This window comes from Mesoplodon mirus, assembly GCF_964341445.2.
Source record: "Mesoplodon mirus genome assembly, chromosome: 8".
NCBI classification, from domain to species: Eukaryota; Metazoa; Chordata; class Mammalia; order Artiodactyla; family Ziphiidae; genus Mesoplodon; species Mesoplodon mirus.
The window spans coordinates 6,003,978-6,029,627 of NC_138984.1; the positions used below are offsets into that span (position 1 = coordinate 6,003,978).

General features: G+C 47.7%; 1 protein-coding gene across 1 annotated transcript; it reads left to right on the plus strand.

The window, feature by feature from the left end:
- Positions 1-16,728: 16,728 nt before the first annotated feature.
- On the plus strand, positions 16,729-20,742 carry ARL4C (ARF like GTPase 4C). The gene has a single exon (XM_082631083.1). It carries the CDS (start codon positions 17,264-17,266, stop codon positions 17,840-17,842), a length of 579 nt encoding a protein of 192 aa, XP_082487209.1. The 5' UTR covers positions 16,729-17,263; the 3' UTR covers positions 17,843-20,742.
- Positions 20,743-25,650: the final 4,908 nt, after the last annotated feature.

Consider the following 25,650-nt stretch of genomic DNA (forward strand, 5'->3'; position numbering starts at 1 on the left):
AGTTCTTTGCATGAAAAGATCTTTTAATTGGGAGGGGGTGTTCAAGGGCCCTTGAGCCCCTCAAAACTGCCAAGGCCTTCACTTCATCCCTACATATCCCCAAGGAATAAGGTAGTGTTGGAGGTCTCCAAGACCACCCCTAGGTCGATGATTCACTAGGACTCCCAGAACTTAGCTCCAGGGATTTTACTGGTGGCTGGTCCCAAAGGCACCCTCTGCCTGGCACAGACCCAGATTCCAGACTCCCTGGAGAGAGCAGGGGCTCAGCACAAACCATCCTGGTTGCACAGAGAGTGCAGGTGCACAGAGCTGCTCTAATCGGTCCAGGGAATGCGGGCACCCGCCCCCCGAAATCCAAGTTCCCAGACCAGCCAAGGGCCACCTCAAAAGCAGGCTTTCCGAGCACATGAGCCAGGCCTGCATGGGAACTTTTGCCCAATGGTCACGGCTCACTTGGCCCTTTCTCAAGAGTTTGGGCCTGTGAGAACCCCAGGGAAGTTCTGGGCAGCCCACACCTGACCCTCCCACGAGGCAGGGTACTTGCTGGGGGAGATGAAACAGCTTCCTACTCCCTACAGGGGCCTTAAAGAAGCATAGCCTGGTCTGGGAGCATAGCCAAGGGCCATGTTTCATTCAACAACATATGCTATACCTACGACACACACCCCACGCATGCTACACACACACACACATGCTACAAACACACATACCAGCCATCACACACAAACCACATACATCACAAACACACAACACACATACACACACCATACACACTCCGCACTTCACACACTGGCATACAAATTAAAAGCAAAAAAACCCATTATTTTAACGCTGTAAAATACTGAGTTTAAATTGTTAAGCAAGGTAACTGCTGTCAGAAAACAATCATTTTATAGTCATTTAATCATCTTCATATTTATTCTCCAAGCTCTGGGTCCTTACTGCCCAGGCTCATCTAACCGGCCTGTGGCCTTTGAGACAGGCATTCTAACTCCACTTCACAGATGAGGAAAGAACAGCTAGAGAGCTTGGCTCTCACTGGCAGCATCTTCTCCCTGCAGAACTGGAGCCCAGATCTCACTGACTCCTAAGCCGTGCTATTAAAAACCAAAGCAAACATCCCTTCCAGAAAAGCGTGAGTCACAATCAAGTATGCCCCACTTCTGTGTTTTCCCAGTAAATGAATAGAACACAGTGGCAGCAAATATTGATATTTGGATTTTTCAGCAACAGGGTTTTGTTTTTTTTTTTTTTTTTGATGAAGTGCCACTCAAAAACATCACACATATTGTCCACTTGAAGGTCTCTACTTGCACACGGCCTGGAGCTATTTGGGGGCAGGCAAAGCTTTCAGGACGCTTTCCTATATGACTCATCGCCGAAATCACAGGTCACCCCCCTGCTGGTTTGTGCTGCTTCCCCATCACCATGACGTAGTTACCCACATGCACAAGGCATCGCGACCCTGGACCATCTGGAACTTCCCAACTGTGCAGTGGTCTAAGAAGCCCATCTGCCCACTGAGTGCAGCCCGTGGTTCTACCTGGACATGCTCAATGAGGGGGCTTCTGGAAAACCTGTCAGGCCTGGGGAGTGAACCCTGGTAATCACCTAGCAATCCCTCCCTCGTGGCTTCTGGCTCCCAATGGGGCTTTTCTGTGATCTAAACATCCTCATTAAGATTTACTTGATTGTATTAGACAGTTTTGTCCCAGTGCAATTCATAGACAGTCCAACAGCAAAGGGAGGGCTCATGATCTCTTTGAATGATCTCTTGGAAAGCAGTTTGCTGTCCCTCCTCATCCAGCCTCCGACCCGCTTCCTGGGGAATGTGAGAAGCAGAGGGTGGATGAGGACACAGTACAGCCTCTTCCCTGGCTCCCCGACGTGTTCCAGGAGACACCAGAGGATGGCCCTGCATGTGATCCCACCACCCTGAGCATCCCTAGTAATTCCTGGGCAGGTGAGAGGTGTGCCAGCAGGATCCCCAAGGAAGGAGGCCAGGAAGTCACTCTTCATAGGACGGGACGTGCCTCGTGTTCATCCCCTGAGCTGTCTGCAGTTTTGTAAATGATGTTGGTGGAACCAAGGCAGGTCTGACATTCCCTGCTGTCAGGCCGTCTGGCCAGGCTGGGGGTCGTGCCCTCCCTTTGACTCAAGGGGCTGCCCCGCCCATCTCCTCCACGTCAGCACCTCAGTAGTCTTACTGAGCATTTTTAGTCATTTTCTGTGGGTTATACCTTCATTCCCCAACCCGGGCTGTATATCTTGGCAACGTTCTTCTCTGCCATCATGTCAGGCAACTTAGAAATACTCTTGTGTGTTATCATGAGCTGTAATGTTCTAGTTAACAAATAATTTCCAATTTTGTAATTTTCACACCCAACAAATGCTATATTCCACATTGCCATTCTGCAGCACTCCAGAATTGGAAATGTCTTTACAGGGTTGTATGGATTAAAAGCTGATTGAAAGAGGGGCCTCTGCTGGGTGAACGTTGTCTCCAGACCCATTCCCCCCAACACCCAGCTTCAAGTCCAAGGGCTGATGGTGACCAGTGACACCTGGCTCCCCACCTTCACCTCAGCCTGTCACCCTCAAGGCTGCCACAGGGAGAGGGCAATGGGCAGTGACTTGGTGGTCTCCTCGGCCCAAGAGGCAGCAGGGGTCCCATCACCAATGGGTGGGGATGACACCACCAAGCTCACTCCCAAGCAAAATGCAAAGACACGGGCTTACTCCCTCTTGATGCAGTAGGGCCTGTCCTGGGATGGTTCATCCAAAGATGTGTGATAGCTTTGCCAGGGTCCAGCATGCTGGGTTCTGGCTGTAAGACGACCCAACGGTAGTGAAAAAGGTATGAAGAGGAACACAGGAAGGGGTGATGCTGAGGTCTGTTGGGACCTTCTGGGGTTGTCCAAGGGACGTCCCAGTGGCAACAACTAGCAGGGTTTGAGCGTTGGGCAGAGCACAGCAGAGGCAGATATCTGGGCTGTGATGAGATCTGAGTCCTCGGGAGGAGGGGAAGGGAGAATTCCCTGGAGCAGTGAGACTGCCCATTGAAGCTGGGGTGGTGTGGAAAGACGGCCAGACAGAGGGCCCAGAAAACACTCACCATCCAGGAGCAGATGGAAGAAAAGGACGCTGTGAGGGAGCCTCACGGGGCACCAAGGGGCTGGGAGCCAGGGGTATCAGGAAGCACGATCAAAACCAAGGCAGAGAGTTTGGGGGGAAAAGAATGTGGTCAAGGGAACCAGATGCCACAGGGACAAGTAAGTTAAGGATGGAAAGAGATCCAGTTTGTGCAGCAATTAGGAGGTGCCTTTTCCCAGGGCAGGCTCAGCGATGGGAGGAAGGGAAGGGCACAACAGATTTTGGCCAACTGAGCGTTGGCTGGTGGGGAGAAGCGGAGACTCGTCTGGGAGGGGAAGGAGTAAAACTGCAGGGCGAGAGCTAGAGGGCTATGCAGAGAGACAGAGACACAGAGAGAGACAGAGAGAGACAGGGACAAGACAAAGAGACAGAGACAGAGGGAGATACAGAGAGACTGAGACAGGCGGAGAGAGATACAGAGAGACACAGAGACAGAGATGCAGAGAGACAGAGAGCATATGGGAGGGGATGAGGAAGAGAGACAGAGAGAGAGGGAAAGAGTCTGGGGGTAGGGAGATGGAGAAAGACAGAGAGAGAAACAGAGGAAGACAGAAACACAGACAAAGAAGCAGGGAGAAAAACAGAGAGGAAGAGGGAGAGAGAGTTGTTTTGAGGCAGGTGAGACTTGAACAGGGGCTGTACTTTGAGAGGATTTGTAAATCTGGCCAAGAGAATCCTCTACACACAGTGGAAACTCAATACCCGATGAACAGACGATAAAGAAAACGTGTATTTCGATGACGGTGTGGAGGGGATGAGCTGGGATGCTCCCCCAGGCATCTGCCTGGCGGGACCTGTGGTGCTCAGAGGTACCCACAGCTTCCCCATCACACACAGCCCCTCTTGTGACCACTAGTCTAGAGCTAATGTTGGATGTTGGATTGAATTATTTCCCTAAAACATGTATTCCTATTTGAAATGGTGGTCTGTTCATTTCCGGTATTTCACCTGAACTCTTTCCTATGTTGCCAATGTCTCAGTTACATCGTGACTCTGGTGCACACCTGTCTAGTGAACGTGCACTGATGAGCGTACAGCATCACACAGCCGCAGGGATGTGCAATGCAGGCATACGACCCTGGGCTGGTGACCAAGAAGTTTTGCAGTTTAAGTGTCTGAAAGCCCTCCCATTCCTCGTTGAGTTGGACGTGGAGATGGGAAGACTGGTTTAGCCTTGTCCCATGGCCCAGGCTGGCAACATGGGCCTTGGCTCGAAGAGAGGGCTGGGGAGAAGGGCTTGTAAGGCTGGGACCATTGCAGGCCTTATGGGATACATGAAAGAGAGAGCATTTGCTGACAACATGGGTGGAGGACAGGGATTCAGGAGGCAATGGGGCTGCTTAAACCCAAAGAACAGGGGACCATTCTTTGGCCCTAAATATCCCCAGCGGCACCGGATTAATTCCTTTGGTTATTGTATTTTATGATATTAGCAGAAAAGAAAAGGAGAGGGGAGGAAGAAGAAAAGGAATGGGAAATGTGAAAAAAAAAAAGGAAGAGTGAGGTGGGAGAGGTAAATGGGAACAAAGGAAAACAACAAGAGAAGAAATGAAAGGGATGCATTTTCTAAAAATATGGAATTATTTAACTCCCCGACCAGATAGTAAATTTCCTGAGTAGAAGGATCATATCTTGGACATATTGGAAAGCTCTCTTTTTCCATGAATGTAATAGGGAAGAGCAAATCTGACTCGATGTTGGATCTGTTTCTTTTACTTCTATTGCTTTTGCCGCAAGTTAAGAATGGTACCTATAGCCTGAAATATACAGGATAGGCCATTCTCAAGGCTCTGACCTTTAAAGGTATAACACTTTTCCATTCATAGAGAGATAAAAAGTTGCAGAACAGAGAATAACATTTGTCCTGTTGGAGGTTTACAGGAACAACAGGACCTGACCTACGTGGACAGATGTAAGAACAAAGGATCCTGACACCAAGAAGTCTGCAGCAACCAACCACACCCCTCCCCTTATGGTATAGAAGAAGCCTGAATTCTAACTCCGGTAAGATGGTTTTTTGGGACATTGGTCCACCATCTTCTTAGTCTGCTGGATTTTCAAATAAAGTTGCTATTCCTTGTCCCAACAACTTTCCTCTTTAGCCATTGGCCTGTCTTGTGGTGAGCAGCATGAGCTTGGACTGGGTAACATTATCACCCATTTTCAAATGCTCAAATGCCTGGGGCACACTCAAATCTTCATAGATGTTTGTGAACAAATGAAGGATGGTCATCGGCTACAGAGGAACATGTGCAGCCAGGTTCATGCCTGTCCGACACAAAGAAAATATTTTACGCTCTGTAATCCATGTAACAAGTGAGGGAGCTTTCTTCACTAAACGTAACTTGAGGGGTAGAAAAATAAAGGTCCAGGGAATGCAAAGAAATGAGATTAACTGTGGAAAGAATATTCTTTGGCTCCTTATACTATTACTCCTGATTGTTGCTTACTTTAGGAGATTCTGCTTACTTCTCAGAGATTATATAGACAACCCCATTCCATTTCAAGCAGTCTAAACACAGGATGAATAAAAGTAATTCTCTGTTGCAGAGGGTGTTTATTAGGAGAATGGCTTCACCAAAAATAAATAAATAAATAAAACTCTAAAACTCAGAAGAACTGATGATGTCACCAATTTAATGATAAGATCACACGAGACACAGGTGACTTGGAGAATTGCCTCACTTTGTTAGACCATTACCAGCTCTATGTATTGGTGACAATGACAGAAGTTTCTGAAATGAGAAAATTAGGCAAATAATTCTGTATTCAATCCTTGGGCAAATCAAATTTGCTGATTAATTTCTTTACAGTACCCTTGTTACCAAACCAAACTTGGGTCCTCTTGCCCATGCACAGTAAATCCAATCTACTGACTCTGGGCTGTGGTGAAGGAAAAGGCAGCATTTATTGCAGGCGCCAAGCATGGAGTCCAGGCAGCTCGTGCTCCAAACACCTGAACTCCCCAGTGGGTTTCAGCAAAGCACTTTTAAAGGCCAGGTGAGGGAGCGGCATCCCAGGGTTTGCGGTCAGTTCCTGCGCAGTTCTCTGATTGGTAGATAGTGAGGTCACAGGGTGGTGTCACAAAGGCTAACATGATCAATCCTCAGGCTCCAGGAGGTCTGGGAGCTATGTGCTCATGGTCATCACGTAGTTAAGTTCTTCCATTTGGTGGGAGTTTTAGCATCTGTAAAACAACTCAGGAAATGTGCGTCAGATACTGTTATCTGGGTACTTCAGAGAAGAGCCACAGCAGAGGACATGGGGGAGGGGTCTGTCCCGGGAAGGCCCCCTAGGCCCCTGCTCGGTTAGCAGCCTAAAAAGAAATAAAAAGTAATGAGTTTACTGAAATGATTGTGGAGAGGGCAAAGGTCAGTTTGGCATGAGTGTTGTGATCAATACCAGTCATAACAACGTGGTTGACGACTCTGGCCAGACTCAAATGTTCCCCGAAGGACAGCGTGTTACCCCACACACTTCAGTTCCTCATACCGTTTTGTTAAGAAGTTAAATTTAAAATGGTCTGAAGGATGATTTCTTCAGGAAAATGTTACTTCCATAAGGAGCACTGAGTGTCTGTTGCTATTGTACATGTTTAGCAACTTAGCACCGGTGCCGTAGGCGATCAGGACATAAATAACACTCACCCTTTACAAATGAAGGTGCCCTTTTCACACAGAAAATCTGCCTCCATATTTTTTTTTAGGGGATATATAGTTTTTTAACATCTTTATTGGAGTATAATTGCTTTATAATAGTGTTTTAGTTTCTGCTTTATAACAAAGTGAATCAGCTGTACATATACATATATCCCTGTATCTCCTCCCTCTTCCATCTCCCTCCCACCCTCCCTATCCCACCCCTCTAGGTGGACACAAAGCACCGAGCTGATCTCCCTGTGCTATGTGGCTGCTTCCCACTAGCTATCTGTTTTACATTTGGTAGTGTATATATAAGCCTCCATATTGAGCCTCGTGCAAACCATAAGATCCAACTTTGCCTCCTTGCTGTACTTCATTTGGCCCAGACAATTCCAGAAAGCCTGGAAAAACCTTGTGTAACATCAGTTCTCCACTTCCAGCGGAGACTCTGCTGGGAAGCTACTTCTCCGCCACTTTCCTGTGATAAAGTGTTAATGATATGTAGATGAAATGTCATTATAAGAGATAATTTGCATGCACACACAGCAGAAGGGAAGATTCTTAATTTTTAAGTAATAGCAAAAAATGTCTCTAGTATCTTGGGCATGTTTCTGTCCACTGTTTCATATTCAGAGTCAGCCCTGGACAGAATCATTTAAAAACCTGCAAAGAACTTGGGATGTTGGCAGTGACCCTTTCCCAAAAGGTTTTAAAGGTTTCAGAAGAGCTGTACTTCCATCTCTGAGGGAGAGCACTTCTAAATGTTAATGTTACGTTTAACCTTGTCAGCCTGACCTTGAGGTAGCAGAATAGCAGCTCTAGACGAAAATGATGCTTTCCATAAATTTGCTCCTGGAAACGCTTCCTAAGCCCCATATCTCAGTCATGCTTGAAGGCGACTTTTATGGATCTCACGCAGCTGAACGTGAATCACTTATTTATTGATATTTGATATTTGCTGGTGTAATTCACTTTCTGGACTTTTGTTATATTTATTTTAATTCTTTCTAGAATGCAGTCGAGAATTTAGAGCTTTTTAAATCTGCATATGTATGCGGGCATTTTTTCTTTTTGTGCATGCATTCTTTAGCTAAGTGGGTTTTTTGGACTTTGTTATGACAAAAATAATATTTTCATGTATGTGGAAAGCAAATTCAAACAGTACAGAAGATATACAATGAAACATGAGTCTCTTTTCCATCTCACATACTCTGTTCCAAGGTCCAGAGATAACCACTATCAATAGTTTCTTGTGTTCTTGCGTATATTTTTGGAAAATGCCCCACACACCTATACATATGTGTATGCATATATATATATACACAAACACAATTTTTCATGGAGCTGGGGGCATTTGTATACTATGTTTCTTTTAGCTATCAATATCTGGGTGATCTTAATCATATCAACACACACAGATTCATCTCACTCCTTTTATAGCTCTGAAGTTTTTGATCACATGGCTTAGATTATTTAAGAATTTTGCTGCGGATGGGCATTCCAGTTTCTGACTAGTGTCAACAATTCTTCAGGGAAGGCTTCTGTCTACAACCAACTCCCTGTCTCTGTGGCTACATGTAATATTAATCCTGGTTTCTTGAATCATCACTCTGCCCTGAAGTCTAATTTTCATATCTGAATTTATGACCTCTTTGGCAAGGAAAAACCCAGGGTTGTTTGTATTCAGTTTTTTTCTCCACTTAGCACTAGATAAAATCATAACAAAGACATGGTCCATGAGCAGCAGGCTGAAAATCAAGTTAAGAAATATAGATAAATAAGCTAGAATTCAATAAGAGTAAACTTCGATCACAGAAATTAAATTTATTCTCATTTCTTTGTTTTTGTTTTGCTTTATCTTTTCATCCTAAGCCATAACAGACTGGAAAACTGCTGACTTGTTTTCTGGACTTTTCTCACTACCGTTTCCAGTGACCCTTGCTCCTCCTGTCTGCACTAGTCTATCATAAATCAGGCAAACCAAGGCTGCATCCGGGTCTAACGAGATGTGACCAGCAGCTGTAGGTCCAGGTGCAGAGGACAGGGAGAGGGGCTTCTGAGGGGCTGGCCAGTTGTCAGGACAGCAGCCGCGGTGGATGGAGTAAAGCCCAGTCTCCTGGACGGCAGGTGTCCAGCAGCACCGTGAAAACGCTGAGGTCCAAGGCGTGGGTGCCCTAGAAGTAGCACCAAGTGATCCCAGCACCCAGCTGCTCTTGGGATCCAAAGCTCCCCTGGGCTCCTGGTCTGCGCAGGGCTGTAGGAAAGATCTGAGAGCTTATTCCTTTCTCCAATAAGCTTGTAGTATCTCTCTGGAGAATTTTACCCTGATATTCCATGGCCATATTTTAGCTCTTCTGGGCTACCTGTTATCAGAACAATTTATGACGCTGCTCTGTCTTTTGCCTCCTTTGCTTAGGAACTTTGAGAAGCATAAATACATTTTCTCTAAGGTGTAGTTCTGAAAAAGGATAATTCGATATCTGGAAGGAGATTCAAGCCATTGATAACTGCTGTCACCTCTAGGGAGAGAAGCTGCAGCTGGCGGGGGTGGGGGGTGAGGGGACTTCTTCACTGATACCCCTTTGTACCTTCCGAACGTTAAATTTGTGTTAAAATGTGTTTTACCTAAAACTAAAATATGACCGTTTAGTCATTTCCGTCTTTGCGCTCTTGAACGTGAGTTTCTCAAGAGAGAAAGGCTGGCTCTTCTTTGAACAAATAAAGGCTTGGACCCCCCATAAATACTGGGATGTCTTTGACTAGGATGAAAATATCAAAAACTAGAAAAAGGAGGGACTAAATTCACTTCCCTGTGCTTTTATTTTTTTGCTCCAGTAGACCTTTCATCTCATCTTGGAAACTTTTTATCTGGGTCTCTTCTCTCTTTGGAGATTTCTCTATGTTGGGTGGAGGTCATGTCTCCTCCTATTCTCTTTTGGATGCCAGAGTTTCCTGGAATGTCCTCCTTGGTCACGTTAGGGGTTGAGAATTGAGTTTTGAGGCCTAAATCCCTTTGCTTATCACCTCCCTGTATGGACCAGGTAGTGTTGCGTTATTAAGCTGGGAAAACATTGGTGACCAATCTCCCATCTTTCGCTAACTCTGTGGTAAAAGCTAGATTGGAGAAAGCAGCTTAGGCCAAGGATGCAAGTGAGGCTTGCCTTCTCTACCTCTGAATATAAGAAGGCCATTCCCACAGAGCTTACCTACCCTGTGACTGGTGGAGACAGACAATGCATCCACTCCTGAAGGCACTTCCCTTTACTGATGGGTAGTGAGATGTAACCCAATGAAGTATTAGGCTCTGGCCAATCACATTAGCTACCCTCTTCCCCAGGGAGGCAAGCAGAGTAGACAGCGCACGTGACTGGATGAAGCTTGCTCCTTTCCACATGCAAAAAATAGATGTAAATACCACATTAATCAAAGACATGAATAAAGGCACTTGTCTTGAATGGAAGAAAAAACCAATAAATGTGATTTAAAAGGGCTCATAGTTTTAATTCCAAGAGCTATTTCAAAATAGGATTATCTGGATTCTGGTTGACTCGATGTAGGGAGTGAGCAGACAGAAGGGAAAGATGAGTTTGTCTCTGATCTACTGCTAGTTGGAGGCACTTGCTCAATAAGCCTGGTGGAGACATATATAGACAGAGCTTTGAGTTTAATACTCTATGTTGTGAGCTTCTGGCTTTTGGCAGTGATGGCAACTGAGAAACCATGAGAGGTAGATGCAATGAACTACCCAGAGACAAGAGGATGAGAAGGTCCAAAACCAACCACTGGGGGCCACTAGCCTTCTGTAAACTGATGACTGATGAGGACAAGTCCGGGCCATGATCAGACACGGGAGGGAACCATGGCTCTGTAGCCTCCTGTTTGGGGGTCCTGATGGACGATGTGCCTCCATTCCAGACGGTTATCAGCACAAATCAGTCCTGCCTCTTTGGAGCAGCGTGTGGGGCGGGAAGTACTGCCAGTTAGCCAGGCCAGCTGGTTTTCTTAGAGAAAAATGTTAAGAAGGATGGGGCAATCAGCAGGATCCACTGAAAGGCCCGGTAAGCAAGGAACCCGAAGGCCTTGCATTTTTCCTTTGATCACCAAGGACCTTAGGAAAGAGGATTTAGGAGATTGCAGAGGGCAGGGGCAAGAAAGTAAAAGGGATTTTTTATGACTGATGAAGCAAAGGATTAGATGACATAAGCACAGTGTAACTCAGAAGAAGGAAATAATCACCTTGAGTGGCTACGTCTCTAACAGAAGCAGCAAGGAACCAAAGAACTCTGTCCCCATGTTTGTGCCATATTCACGGAGAGGACGGTTCCACAAGGAGCCTTGTATTCGAAGGGAAGGGTCATCCTGAGTGACCACACAGCAGACAATGGGACAGTTGGCGTCACACCTGGCCCTCCGCCCCCACGGTTAAGAGAGCTGACAGGACTTGAGAGAGGCATAGAAGCACAATTGTTTCCATCTCCCTTGGGTCCAGCCGACTAGGTTTTAATTAAATGAAAATAATAGTCATCTCAGTTCACCTGGGGTGGAGGGGGAAGGGAAAGCAAAGGAATCCAAGTTTCCATCAAATACTTTTTGGTTCGTGGTGCAGAACACAAATCACCGGGAGTTATTGTTACCGCCCCCCCCTTTTTTTTTCCTTCACTGTAGCTATTAGAGTCGAAGTTTAATTACGGTGATTGAATTATTAAAGGAATCAGAAATAACTTTTGCATACCAAGCTTTTTCTTCCCCTTCAGCTGAAAGGACTGGCACTACGGTCAGGATTTTCTGTCACTTTGACAGCCCTGAGTTCTGTGTCGGGTCTTAATGTCCTTGATAAAAGTTCACTTAAGAGATGACATTTCAGTTTTAAGGAGAGATTTAAAACGATCTTATATAAGAATCTTATCTGAAAATAACACTGACAGGAAAGATAATGACTTCTAAATTTTCATACCTGTCCCAGGCTTATAATAGAGATCGACCATTAATAATGAAGGCTGGAATGGGGAAAAAAACATCAACAACCACTACATTCTCTTAGTAGTGGTTGTCGGGAAAATGAGAACCTGAGTTGTTTCAGCCTTGCTGCTTCACAAAAATCAGAAACAGGGCAATCTGAACTGCGATTTTTTTGTTGGTTTTTCATGAAAACCATGAACTTGAATGGACAATATAGTAATAGATTTTTTTAAATTGAAGTATAGTTAATTTACAATAGTGTGTTAGTTTCAGGTATTCAGCAAAGTGATTCAGTTATCTATATATTTTTTTCAGATTCTTTTGCATTTATCATACTGAGGGAAGTCAGAAAAAGGCAGATATTATATGATATCACTTACATGTGGAATCTAAAAACGAATACAATGGATTTATTTACAAAACAGAAACAGACTCACAGACACGGAAAACAAACTTACGGTTACCAAAGGGGAAAGGCGGGGAGGGATAAATTAAGCGTGGATCCTTTTTATTTCCAGGTTTCGGACCCCTTGAATGAAGCAAGAGGCTGTAAGCGTCACAGATTCATACTTATCTCCACCAAAATCTACTGCCCTGCTCACAAAACTCCCCTGGGAACCAGTGTCTTTTCGTCCCTTCCCTGTGTCCCCTGAGGTGGCACTCCTCCAGTGATGACACTTTCTGTGTCCGGCCCTCCCTAGGACTCTGGGTGTGTGGGTGGGGAGCTTCGTTAAGGAAACATTCCCACCAAAGAACTTCCATCCCGGAGCACCCGGCTTCCGCTGTTTCAAGCCTTGTTCTTTCTCTGCCTAATTGGCCTCCTTTATTCTCGACTTCTGGTTCCCTCTCCCATTATGGCTGCCTGCCCTCTGAATTAGATTCAAAAATTGATTTCTTCCAATCTCTTATCTCAGTTGGGTTTCCCACATGCTGATTTCCTCTCTCTTCCATTAATTGGTGATTCTTTGAACAGCTTTCCTGGTAACATCCCTGCATACTCTGCCAGGCTCCTGGTCCCCTCTCCTGGCCAATAACCCCTCCTAGTCTGCACTGGAAACAAGAACCAAGACTGCATCTGAGCATCGATGCCCCCAGGCTCTGAGCCCCAAAGAGAAGCACTTTCTCAATTTAACAAGTGGGGCTCTAAAAGATCTAGTCCCATAGCTCCAGATAGAGAACCAGGTTAGGGAGTCTCTTATCCATTCATTCGTTCAATACATATGGATGGAATTTTACTAGGCACTAGGCAAATTTGCCTCTGTGGAGGCTTTCATCTCGTATACAAGAAGCTCAGTAGAGGGCACTCCTGTATTATAATAGCTAAGCACAGGGGGCAGTGGACCTGAACTCAAGGATCCCATCAGAAAAGGCAAATAATCACACACAGTCCGTGCATGTGGACACACACACACCCATGTTCTGATATTTATCCTTATCCACACTCAACTTTGCGTCTTATGTCATCAACCTTCCTAAAGCAAAGATAGTAACAATGGAATATATTACTCTCTTTGCTGGATCCACTCAAAAGTTATTTTGATTGGTGGCACACTTGTTTTCTAAGCCCTTCAAGGAAAAAAAAAGAGAATATTTTAGGATACAATTTCAAAATCACTGCCAAGTGACCGCATTCTGTTTACTTGAACTGAGTTCTTTTCTGGGTGTAGAGTCATCTTGATGCAGAAGAGAAGGAAAAGGAAATAACGCGGTTGCTGGACGTGAAATTCATCTCAGGCAAGACACAGGTACATGTTATTCTTTGAGAAATGTCTTATTCCGATTAATTAAAATGAAGAAAGTAGCACACTGCACCCAGTATTTTCCGCTCCATGGAATACTTGCCAATTGGGCGACCGTTGAGACTCAGACGACTGTGTCCATTATAAAACTGTTTTTTTTTTGTTGTTGTTGTTTTGCAGGTATCACAGGTAACCTTTACTGTGTGCCAAGCACCGTATCAAACACTTGACGTGTATTATTTCATTTCATCTTCACAACCTCCACCTGTGTTAGATACATTTTAGAGATGGGGAGCTCAAGAAATGGTAACCTAGGTATTGCCACATGGCTAGAATGTTGTGGGAAATGTATAGCCCCCATCCAATCTGTCCACACAGCCCAGACCGTTTGTGGTGACACTTATGTTCATGGCTCGAAGTGGGCCTTGCATTTCTGACATCTTGGTAATCATTACTTTCCTTTTCATAATTCCAGGGGTTCTCAATTGAAATTCATATTGGAAGGAAAGGTGACTCAGCTCAATGACATTTTTACGTGTTAGAAGTTAAATTATCCACTGTAAATTCAACTTGTCACCTGGTGAGTGAAATTAGACTGTAGCACGGTTGCTATTCGATTATGGTGAGTTGCTGTTTAATGGCCCTGTTCTCGAAGGCTCCATTAATGTCTATTAATCTGCTTTTGCTACTGGACAACAGACAGCCCTTTATTACTAAACCCCATCACAGGGGATGCAAAGTGTGGTGCTGAAGTCAAAACCCCAGCCGGCAGGAATTAGTTCAGCACCAGGGCAACACATCGCAGGTTTTACTAAAATATTGCCCTCCTACCATCCTTAAGTAAAAGCAAGACCTGACAGGGGATAGATGCAAATAAGGGAAAGGCATCCTATATATAGTAAGATCGTCTGTGGGAGCTAGATCAAGAGGGTCCCAGTCTGGTCTGTCTTTTTCCAGATGCCCAGGTCCCAGGTTACTAATCTAAGGCCCATCTCGGGCTGGCACCCAGACTAGGTCCTGTCTGTAGCACAGAGGAAGGAGAGAAGAAACAGTCTCACGAGCAGGTGGCCATCTATGGGACAGGCCTTGAAGAGAGCCAGAAAAATCACTCCAAAAACACAAAATCCTGACTTCCCAGCGTTCCCAATAAGTGAAATGAAATCATTCTAAATTACACCGACATCTGTTATTTTTGCTTACTCACCCCCATTAGCCCTTTAGGGAACAGATGCCTGATTCTTCTTTGGGAACCACCCCTCCCCAGGTTTAGCCCCTGGGCCCCACCCATCTGTGTGTTCCATCCTTCTGGACAGTAGTACTTGATGCAGGGCTGGGCCGGACAGGCCAGAGAGATGTGTCCTTCAGGCTTTTGTCCCAGTTATTGGGAAAGAGATGCACCTTTGTCTTTCTAGGATCTACACCAAGGATGTGAGCCCGGGGCTGCCAGTAGGAAAACAGAAGAGAGATGGAGAGAGACCTGGTCTGAAGACTTCTTCTGAGCTCCGTGGCTTCCAGCCATGCCTGAACACAATCGTAATCATGAACTTTTCCATTACGTCAGTGAATATATTTCCATTTTTGTCCAACTCAATTTGAGTTGAATTTCTTTCACAGCTGAATTCAGGTTGCTTACAACTTCATTCCCCATTAAATTAAAACAGTGTGTGGGTGGGGTGTGGAGTGAGAGAGAGCACGCAGGTCCTCAGCCCTTGGCACTGGGCTTCGAGAAGGCAGTCTGCATGTAGGTTCCGCCTTGGCGAAGTCAAGCGCCCGGGCCTTGGTCTCCTCATCTGGCAGGTTGGACAGAATGATCCACAAGGCCTTTTCCAGCCCTGGACCCAGTCTGGGAAAGTGCTGCCACCACGGGGCGTCCAAAGGAGGGATGGCTGGTCCTGCCATCTGCATGCGGTCTTCTCACATGGTTCAATACCAACAAAACTGCCTATTTTATCATAGCTTGTGAAACGAAGGTGGTACAGCAAAGTATTTCTATAACATTTTGGGTTTTACTCATACGTGGTTTTTTCATTTCCAGCCCCCTAGACCCCTTTTTCATCTTTCTGCCTCATAAGCTGGAGTTGGGAAGAAGCCACCGTCCCTTCTGCCTCTGCTGCTGCTCCTCCAGAGCAGCTCTGCCCCAGATCTGTGTGCATCTGAAATGCACGCTCAGTTTCCTTGGCACCTGGAGAGGACGAGCCTTGGTTGTGTGTTTACAAACCAGAATAAGACCACTGAATTGGAGTGAGGGGATGTGGAAAGCGGGGACTGGGCACTGGCGTTTGTTACCTACGGTGCCACCGACTCCAAGCTCCTGACACCCTTTGTTTCAGGCCCAAGTGCGTCTACAGGGCCTAGTGCAGGAGGAGTGGTTTACCTGTGGGCAGGTGATTCTCAGGTCTCAAAGTAGAGTGGTAGAGGGTGCTCTCCCGAGATGCTAACACTTGACCTGGCATGTCAGCAGAGTCGGTGGAAACACAAATAAGGCAGCCAAAGGGGCTGTCTGGGACTGGTGAGTCGTCGGAGCTATCTGGGGCAGACAGGGTCTCCTTACGCCGGGGTTTGGAAAAGCTAGGCCTCCGGGGCACCCTGGGCACAGGTCTGCGCCCCAAGTGCGGCGGTGGCCCGGTGGAGCCCCTTGGAGCTCTGGCAGGGAAGCGAGCCAGGGCATCGCGAAGGGCCAGGGTCCTGGGCACCGCACAAGCGCTCGAGAGTGGAAACGCGCCCGGGCCGGCTCACTGCGGGACAGCGCCCTCCTTTCCCCTCTCTCTCCGGCGGGGCACTCTCACCCCCGCCCCGGACGCTCCCCAGCCCCTCGGGCAGAGCTGCCCCGGCCCGCCTTGCCCTGGACTCCGAGCCGCGCCAAAGCCCACGGAGCCTAGACCCCCGGACCCGCTCCCCGAGGCCGGCTGCACCGCCCATGGCTGCAGTCCCGCTGGCCTGGGATCCGGGGGCGGGGAGTTCCGGGAGCCGGGAGCTATTTTTACAAGATGCGTCAGTGGGCCGAGGAGGAAGAGCCTGCTCCGGGGCCCATTGTCTGGGCGCTGCGCGGGAGGGGACGCCGGCGGCGATTTCGAAAGCTCCGAAGGGCGCGAAAGCGGCCGCCCGCGAGGGGAGGTCCACGCCCCACCCAGGGCCGCGGGAGGGGCGGGGCCATTGAGGCGGGGCGGGGCCCTCGAGGGGCGGAGCCGGGCGCCCTCCCGCCGCTGCAGGCTGGTGGCGGTGGCGGCGGCGGCGGTGGCGGCGGCGGCGGCGAGGGGACGGTGGGGGCAGCGAGGCGGCCGCGCCGGCAGCAACAGCCGGGGAAGCCCACGCCCCGCCTGCGCCTCCGAGGCGCACCCCGGGAGCGGGAGCAGCCCCGCGGCGGCACCGCCCAGGCAGAGGCGAGCACCTGGCACCCGGAGCCCCGAGCCGGCAGCCGCGGAGAGCCCGGGCAGCGGCGGGAGCGCGGGGGCGCGGCCCGAAAAGGCGCAGAGCGAGCCGGGGCCGGGGGAGGGCGCCGGGCGCGAGCATCCCGCGCCGCGGCAGCGGAGGCGGCTTCACGGGAGACAAAAGCCCGCCGAGAGACGCGATGCCCGACCAGTGCGAGCGCGGGGGCCGCGGCGTCTGAGCGCGCCGAGCCTTGCGCCCCGGGGACGCCGAGGCTCGGCCGGTGCCGACGGCGGAGGGCGGCAGGCGGGGCCCAGGTGCGCCCAGCCGCGTCGGGCCCGTAACTGCTCGGGGGGCGGCGCCCTCCCGCCGCAGCCGCAGTGGCCGGCGCCGCAGCGAGGAGCCATGGGCAACATCTCTTCCAACATCTCGGCCTTCCAGTCCCTGCACATCGTCATGCTGGGCTTGGACTCGGCCGGCAAGACCACGGTGCTCTACCGGCTCAAGTTCAACGAGTTCGTGAACACGGTGCCCACCATCGGCTTCAACACGGAGAAGATCAAGCTGAGCAACGGCACGGCCAAGGGCATCAGCTGCCACTTCTGGGACGTGGGCGGCCAGGAGAAGCTGCGGCCGCTGTGGAAGTCCTACAGCCGCTGCACGGACGGCATCATTTACGTGGTGGACTCGGTGGACGTGGACCGGCTGGAGGAGGCCAAGACGGAGCTGCACAAGGTGACCAAGTTCGCCGAGAACCAGGGCACGCCGCTGCTCGTCATCGCCAACAAGCAGGACTTGCCCAAGTCGCTGCCCGTGGCCGAGATCGAGAAGCAGCTGGCGCTGCACGAGCTCATCCCGGCCACCACCTACCACGTCCAGCCGGCGTGCGCCATCATCGGCGAGGGCCTCACCGAGGGCATGGACAAGCTCTATGAGATGATCCTGAAACGCAGGAAGTCCCTCAAGCAGAAGAAGAAGCGGTAATGCGCGCGGCAGCGTTCCGAGCCGGTGGGGGGCGAGCGAGCGAGTCAGGAATGAATGAATGAAAAAGGCTGGATGGCCGAGCGAGAACCCGCGCCCGCGAACAAAGACAGCGAACCAAAGCGACGCTTCGAATTTTTAAAGCGGAATGCAGGACTAGGGACTCGACCTGGGTATGTAGGCAGACTTGCCAACCTGAGCTCGACCTGCCGCCACCCCTAGCTCAGGGGACCTTTTGTCTGAACGCCAGAGCTGCTAAAGGGTTGGGGGCCCCACTGGGGAGTGGACGTGCAGGTCCTGCCATATGCCCTCCTGGCCCAGGTTGGAAGGCTCAGATGTCAGAGACAAAAGCGATTTCTTCCTACTCCAGCAGGGCCAGAAGTTCAGGCTTCCCAGCCCTCACTGGGGATCGCACCTGTGAATTTCCTGAGGTATGCGGTTCCCAGAACCCCGGGAGTACCCGCCTGGGGGCATGGTGGCAGTGGGAGGTGCTGGGGGGGGACAGCCTCTCCTTGGGCTGTGAAAGCTGGACAATTTTATGTCACAGGGCAGGCCCCTGTGAAAATTCATCTGTCCTGCCCTGGGCCCAAACGAGGTGCTGGTTTGGGCCATCAGAGGACTGCCTGGAACAGTACGGCAGCCGGAAGGCACGGGGCACTGTGCTGACCTCCTCTGGGGAATGCCCGTGAAGAATGCCCCTTTCCTGGTGCTTTGTGGTAGCTTCAGAAGACCAGTTATGTTGAGAACTGCTTTTCAGCCTGGAATCAGACATCTTCCAGATGGTTTGGACTCTGTCCATGTGTAGGTCATTGTCACACAAAGAGACCAATAAAAAAAAATTAGAAAAAAACAAAACAAAAACAAAAAACTGTTGGAGGTGGTGGCCAATGATACATTTTCTGTTTGCAGAATAGTTAAAGGTGTTTAAAGGGTAAGGCTCTTGACATCAATGCTGAATGCGGTGTGTGTGTAGATGCAGGGACCTCCCTCTGCACTGTGTAATCGGCATACATTTCTAGACCCATATGTATGGAATCTTAAATTCTCTTAGCCTACTGTTTGGCTTGTGTGAGCACACCAGCTGCAGATGTGTGCTGAATGACAAGCAGGGTTTGGCAAGGGATGTCTCTTGTAATCCTAACCGCTTGATGATGGGTTATGGTTTTCAGACATTTTTTTTTTTTTTTTTTTAATCTGCTACGAATGAATACTCACCTTAGAAATACTCAGTTTAGGAAAAAAAGACTTTGCTTTGCCCTTTTAGATTCCTTTACACTGCAAGTGGTGACATGTTCAGATTTCTAATTGGTTCATTGCGGCCTATCTGGTTTCAGTATTTTCATTACAAATGTCTTGCTAGAGTATTTGATGTCATGCACCAACAAATAAAAGCCCACCTTGTTGCAAAAGCCGACCTCATTGCATGGATTTAAAGGCGAGGGAGAAGCACAAGGAGGTCCTTCCTAATTCCTTCTTGTGGAAACTGGTTGCAGAGCAAATGCAGACACGGTGAGTGCTTGAGATAAAGGAAAGCCTGTGACGTAATGGTCACCTGTCCTCAGGCTCCTCACGTTTACTTGAAAGAGGCTTTGGAAATAGATAAAGTGAAAGAAGAAGAAATACCTATTTTTAATAATGTAATTTAAAAAATCCTTTATAATCAGGACTGAGTCTTGGTTTGCAGAAGCTGTCATTTACCCTGAAACACAGTATCAAACAGGAAACTTAACGCTTCCTGTGTGATTTTGATTTCCTCTTTAAATCCGTGTTTACAGGTGGAATTATGTTTTTTCCCCCCACTATGATAAATTTCTTTGCGAAGGAGGCCTTTAGAAATTGCGAATGATCATGTGTGTGAGCATGTGAGATAGTCAAATAATCCATGCCTATTTTCCACTGCACTCAGTTAATTTAAGAACCAGAGGTAGAAGTCCCGGCTTCCTGCTTGAAACCCAATTCTCCTATGAAATATTTTAAAAGAAGAAACCTAGCAGTCCATCTCCCTTTCCTCTTTTGTCCGTGTATTTGGTACCCCTCCAATGCTGGTCTTTTTGTAGAAACTCAATAGAGAAAATATAGCTGAGCAGTGTTGAAAAGCCTGCAGGATTTCAGTTTACATATCGACAGCATAGTCACTGATTTCTAAATGGGCTGGTCCCATCATCTGAAGATTCTGTATAGAATTATTAAAAAAAATCCATCTTTCTTTATTTTCTTCACATGCAACAATTTCTTAAGCACTTTGACATTTTGGTAGTTCCACACTATTGAGAGAATAATATATTTATTTTGTGACATTGCAGATGCCAAATACTGTAACCTTCTCGTGCTGACAATACTTTGGTTCAAGATCACTGTTCAGATCCTCTGATGCTTTACCAATGATGCGAAATGACTTTGTTTTTTGCATTATCAGTACTTAAGGGTGCAGTCAACCGTTAGTAATTGTGCAGTAGAGCTCTGTGGTGTAGCATCCAATAGTTGAGTCTCAGTTGATTTCTGTAGTGTTTGCCCAAATAATAGCCCATTTCGTCTCTGACCAAATGGAGGAAACACAGGCTAAATCACCTTGGAGCGGTCACCCGGAGAGTCCCCTCCAACGTAGCCGTCTGATTTATTATGTCTCCTCCTCTTTGGAGAATGAGTGGGCTCCACATAGGGGAAGTTGGCCTCCCCACACGAGCTTTTGAAATGTTTTCTCATAGACACAGGGAGGCCAGTTTTGTTTCTGAAGGATTCTCTTCACAAAATCTCTGTCATGGTGTTGGGACTATGTCTCCTGGTTTGTTTCCGTTTCTACTGCTGTAATTCTCTGTCCTGATCACCCTCCTCTTTGGGTTCCCGTTCCCTTTTATATGCCTATATGATCCTGTGAACAGAAATAAATTATTTATACAATCAAACGTTTGGGGAAATTGTCTGTGGATGGTTTTTCAAGTTGCCTCTATTTGTTTCTAGGCCTGAGTGGTGGGATGGATCACAAGATGGTCTCTGCTGTCTAATGGGGTCCAGGGCTGGATGAATCATGTCTGCTTTTTTGGTTTAAGTGTCTAGCCCTTCCCTGCATGGAAGATTTAGAGGCTCAGATGCAGGAATCTGTGTGCCTGTCCCCCTTATGATACCTGTCAGTGGTCCTCACAAATCCTTGAGGAAAATGGCCTTAATGCCCAGCCAACGCCAAGCCTCTCAGTTATTAAAAAAGGGCGTGATTGTTAATCACGTCAAATATATGATCTGATTATGTAAACTTGGAAACATCTGTGTGGTACTGTAACAGCAGAGTAGTCACCACGCTGCTCAGCATCTTGGCTGCTCTCTTGGTATCTGGGCTGTGTCCATCACTCTTGAACCCATCAGAGAGACTCCAAGACCTGAGTCCTCTTAAATAGAAGGTGTGGTGAGACCATCCTGCTGTGTACATAACAGCGGGAAAAGGTCCACCTTCTAAAGAAAAAGTGATTGGGGCAGAATCGGTAGACCCTCTGACTGGTTCAAAGTGTAACTCATGGAGGCCCTTAGCAGACATTAAGCAACGAAACTCATTGATTGGCTGGGTCTTAACTCTGGAGCCAAAAAGCCAGTTTCAAATTCTGACTCATGCTTAGGCCCCCATGAGTTTGCTGAAGTTCCTCAGCCCCTGGACCTCAATTTCCCCATCTGTAAAATGGGCTCATAATGGTGGTTGGGAGGATGAAACACAATAGTGCACGTGAAGTGCTTGTAAAGCACCTGAGCAAGGCTTGCCTTTACTGTTCACTGTGCAACAGAAGCTAAAGTTTAGGAGTCAAATGACATCAAAAGGGCACAGATGCCATTTCTAAATACTGAAACCTAAAAACTGCTTATAGGAGTAGAAATATTAGAAATCAAAAGAAGCAAACATTGGAACCCTCTTTTTTTTTTTTTTTTTTTTTTTTGTGCAACCTTAATTTAACCTTAATTTAACGAAGGAATCCCCAAGGAGCCAGGTAATACTTGGTACTTGGATGATATTGTTCATCTTATGTTTTCCAGGAAAGTAAGTACAAATGCACTGACGCCTAACAACTGAGAAGGCTAATTTTAGTCCTAAGCCACTGCCTTATTTTCCCCAATTTGAACTTCCCCCCCCAAAGTTTTGGTTCTTCATTTGTAAGTGTTTGCGATAGACAGTAGGTGTCTCGAGTTACTGTTTTTGTGCCTTTACATTTGTGTCCAGGGCCTGTACTCTTGGAACAATTCTGTACCAACATCATAGGCTATTTTGATGTCACATTTGTATGGTAGTATAGTAAGGAAGGACAAATTGTGTGCAAAAAGCAGAAGATAAAAGGCCTGAAATGATCAAAACAGTAAGAACACCCCAGAACTTGATCCCCTTTGATTTCCCAGCTCTCAGCCTGTCCACCTAACCTCTCCCCTTTCCTCCTCTGCGGCCATGTGCACATCTGATGCCCACAATTTGGCCTTGGCCTGCCAGGAGACAAACTGAAGGCATTTCTGTTCTCTCCTCAAATTTGTGTCTTATCTGGAAAACAGCCTTCTCCTTCTGATTCTCCTGGCTCAGTTGAAACCTTTTTTAAAATAGAATTTGCACAAGACAATGGAGCACTTTATACATTTGTTTTGCATGGTTTCTGAACTTCAGAGTGGGGCAACTTCAGTTTCTAAGAGGAAACTGCAAACTGAGGGTATCTGAGAAACTGGCATGTGGCTTCTTCCCCAGGATTAGAAGTGAGAATGAAAGAGCTGTGTGGTTTTACCACACCTAAGTTTTCAGAACATGCCGTGGGTGTTTCTTTGAATGATCTGAACTTCTATGCTGAGGTACTCTCATTGTGTGGCAGCATGGCATGAAAGAAATAACCGAAACAAGTCATTTTTTAACCCATCTCTAGCATGGGTTTGAGAAGACAAGCATCTCTTTTGCATTTATTAATTAAAATTGCTGTCACATGGTAATGTTAAGGACAGCCCTGTTTCTATTCCCGTTAGTCCTGTGTAATCATGGTAATAGCCCCTGCTAATCTTTATTGAGCACTGCATGTGGGCTGGGCACCATCCCCATGCTCAGTGTTTTACCTGCTTGATCTTTTTTCCTCCCAAGAGTCCCAAGAGATCAATTCATGCATCAAATAAATTAATCAATCAATGGTATCTGCACTTGTAGATGAAGAAACTGAGGTTAACGAAGATTAGACACCCTCCTCCGAGGTCACTGGCTGTTTAGGGTGGAGCCCAGATTGAAGCCCATGGGTCCCTGAGACCCCGAGGCTGAGCCCTCGGAGGCTCCCCGGCCTGCTGCGCATAGAGTAGAAGAAAGCTGGGACTCTGCATCCGGGGAGAAGAGGGTGGAGGTTGGTGTCACCGGCTGCAGCATCACCTGCCTGCACCCTCCTGACAGGGGGACCACCACTTCCCACCTCCTCCCCAGAACTCACACTGACAGACCTGGCCCCAATGCCAGCACCTTGCCTTCTCAGAGAACACAGCCCAGTGTCTAGAAAAACACTATCCCTCTTATACCAGTTTCCATCCTTGAAGAATTTTCTTTCTGGTATTCCTTTCAAGAAACTGTGTTGGGGGCAATGGCTCCCTGCCTTACGCAGGGAGAAGCATTTATATACCACAGGGGACGGACCCTGGGGGTGGCAGGTATCAGTGTTCCCGCGTTGGGATCTGAGTCAGCTAACCTCTCAGCCTAGATCCCCACCCCTGCCGCCGCTACCCTGTGAGGCTGAGGATGCCTGCTCTGCCCGTCCCTCGGGGTGATTCTAAAGATAACATGAGGTAATAGAAAGCACTGTCCAACCTGCAAGACGAGTTGAGACACTTGTAAACGTGTGTTCCGCTTGGACAGGGCCCCCTTCTCTCTGCGTCGCTGTCCTGGCTCCCAGGGGTGTTCTGCTCGTGCTGTTCTGGACAAGCCCAGTATCACGGACTCTCTCTTCGTTACCACTGGTAAGAGAACTTCCGCCTCACAGAGTCAACCAAAGGAGACTTCAAGAAGGAAAACATGTCTCCCTGGGAGATTCAGGGCATAGAGCCTTTAGTGGAAGTTTTTATCAAGTGACTGTTGGGGACCATAAGCCTCCTTACATCTGCTGTTGGCAGAATTCTCATCATTCTACTGGCTACTCCTGATAATATTCATTTCCTGAAATGCTAACTCCCTGTGCAATTACTTTCAATGCCCATGTCTCATAAAAGCTAAAATAATTTCAATGTATAATTGAAAAGTCATCATGGTAAGTAATGACCATTGCAACAGATTATTTCACAAGTATATGTGTGGATCCATAGATGAAATGTTGCGTTGCTATGTAATTTGAAGTACACTGTGATGCCATATTCATCATGTAAAAAATGCTGTTAAAACAATATCCACCAACAGTTGTGACCTCCATTGTACTGAGGACACTCCACTCTTGGGTACCAGGGAGGTTTATAACATGGTTCTTGTCCTCAGAAGCCTGATATTCTAGCTGGTGAGTCCAGGCTAAACTATCAAGTGAGGTGTTTGACTCCAACATGAAACCAAAGTCATTGCTCCAACCATGGTCCCATTTTTCATGCCACATGAGCCTTGGAGTAAAACTAGAAATAAGAACCTGTTACTCTGTGTCCTGATTCACATAATTTGAAGACCTCTGTTTTTCCATCAGTCTACTTCTCCAGCTCTTTCTGAGATTCCCTGGGGGGTGGTCACTGTGCTGATGATCGCTGCTTCCTCCATTTCCTCCTTTCCTGCCCCGACCTCTTGTCTGTTTCATAGACCTTCTGGCAGTGAGGATCAGCAGGGCAGCCAGAACCGCTGGTCCCCAACACTGCTGACCCTACGTGTGTCGCCCCATTCTCAGTGTCCAACAGACATTTCAGTGCATGCTTCCTTAGGGAGGGTCTACTCGCACATGTAAGGGACTCAGATGTCCGAGAGCCTAGGGACTATCTGAGTGGCTGGCTCAGGCCCATCCTAGAATCCTGCTTCTTGTCTGACATTGACTGTTTCCTTGAGCCTCTCTTGGGTGTCTCAGCCCTCTAGTCCCCTGCATGGGGCTCTTCCCAGGAGACACCTCAACTGACTAGAAATCCTGGGACAAATGTGAATCCTAGTGTGGACCCCCAGGACCCTAAAGTTAGATGTGTGATCTGTCTTGGATTCAGGTTTCTCCCATAAAATTGGAATTTCCTGCAGAGGTATTGATAATGACCGCTTCTTCCTGAAACTCACCCTAAGTCTTAATTCTGCTCTTCCGGCATCTGTATGTGTAGTCGGGATGATGAGATCAGAGGTTGAAGAGTTTGCTTTAAGGTAAAGGCTTCTGAAGCCAACACTGTGGGTAACCCATGCACACCCATGCCTTTTTTATTTTTATTTTTTTACTTTATTTATTTTTGGCTGCTTTGGGTCTTTGTTGCTGCATACGGGCTTTCTCTAGTTGTGGCGAGCGGGGGCTACTCTTCTTTGCAGTGCGCCAGCTTCTCAGTGCGGTGGCTTCTCTTGTTGTGGAGAACAGGCTGTAGGCTCATGGGCTTCAATAGTTGTGGCGCACGGGCTTAGTTGCTCCGCGGCATGTGGGATCTTCCTGGCCCAGGGATCGAACCCGTGTCCCCTGCATCGGCAGGCGGATTCTTAACCACTGTCCTGCCATGGAAGTCCCCATGCCTCTGTCTTCTTTCTTGCCGGCAGACCTCAATTTTGCTTGGGAGACATCCTCTGCCTCATGGCTATTTGCTCAGGGAAAGTGACCCTGTACCAAGTTTAAGGGGAGATTGGTCTGAACCATGAATTTAATTCATTCTTCTGGCCAGTGACTGGCTTAGGAAGGGTC

What these genes read in the sequence shown, in the direction of transcription:
- ARL4C (XM_082631083.1), top strand. Translation starts at nt 17,264, where the DNA reads ATGGGCAACATCTCTTCCAACATCTCGGCCTTCCAGTCCCTGCACATC.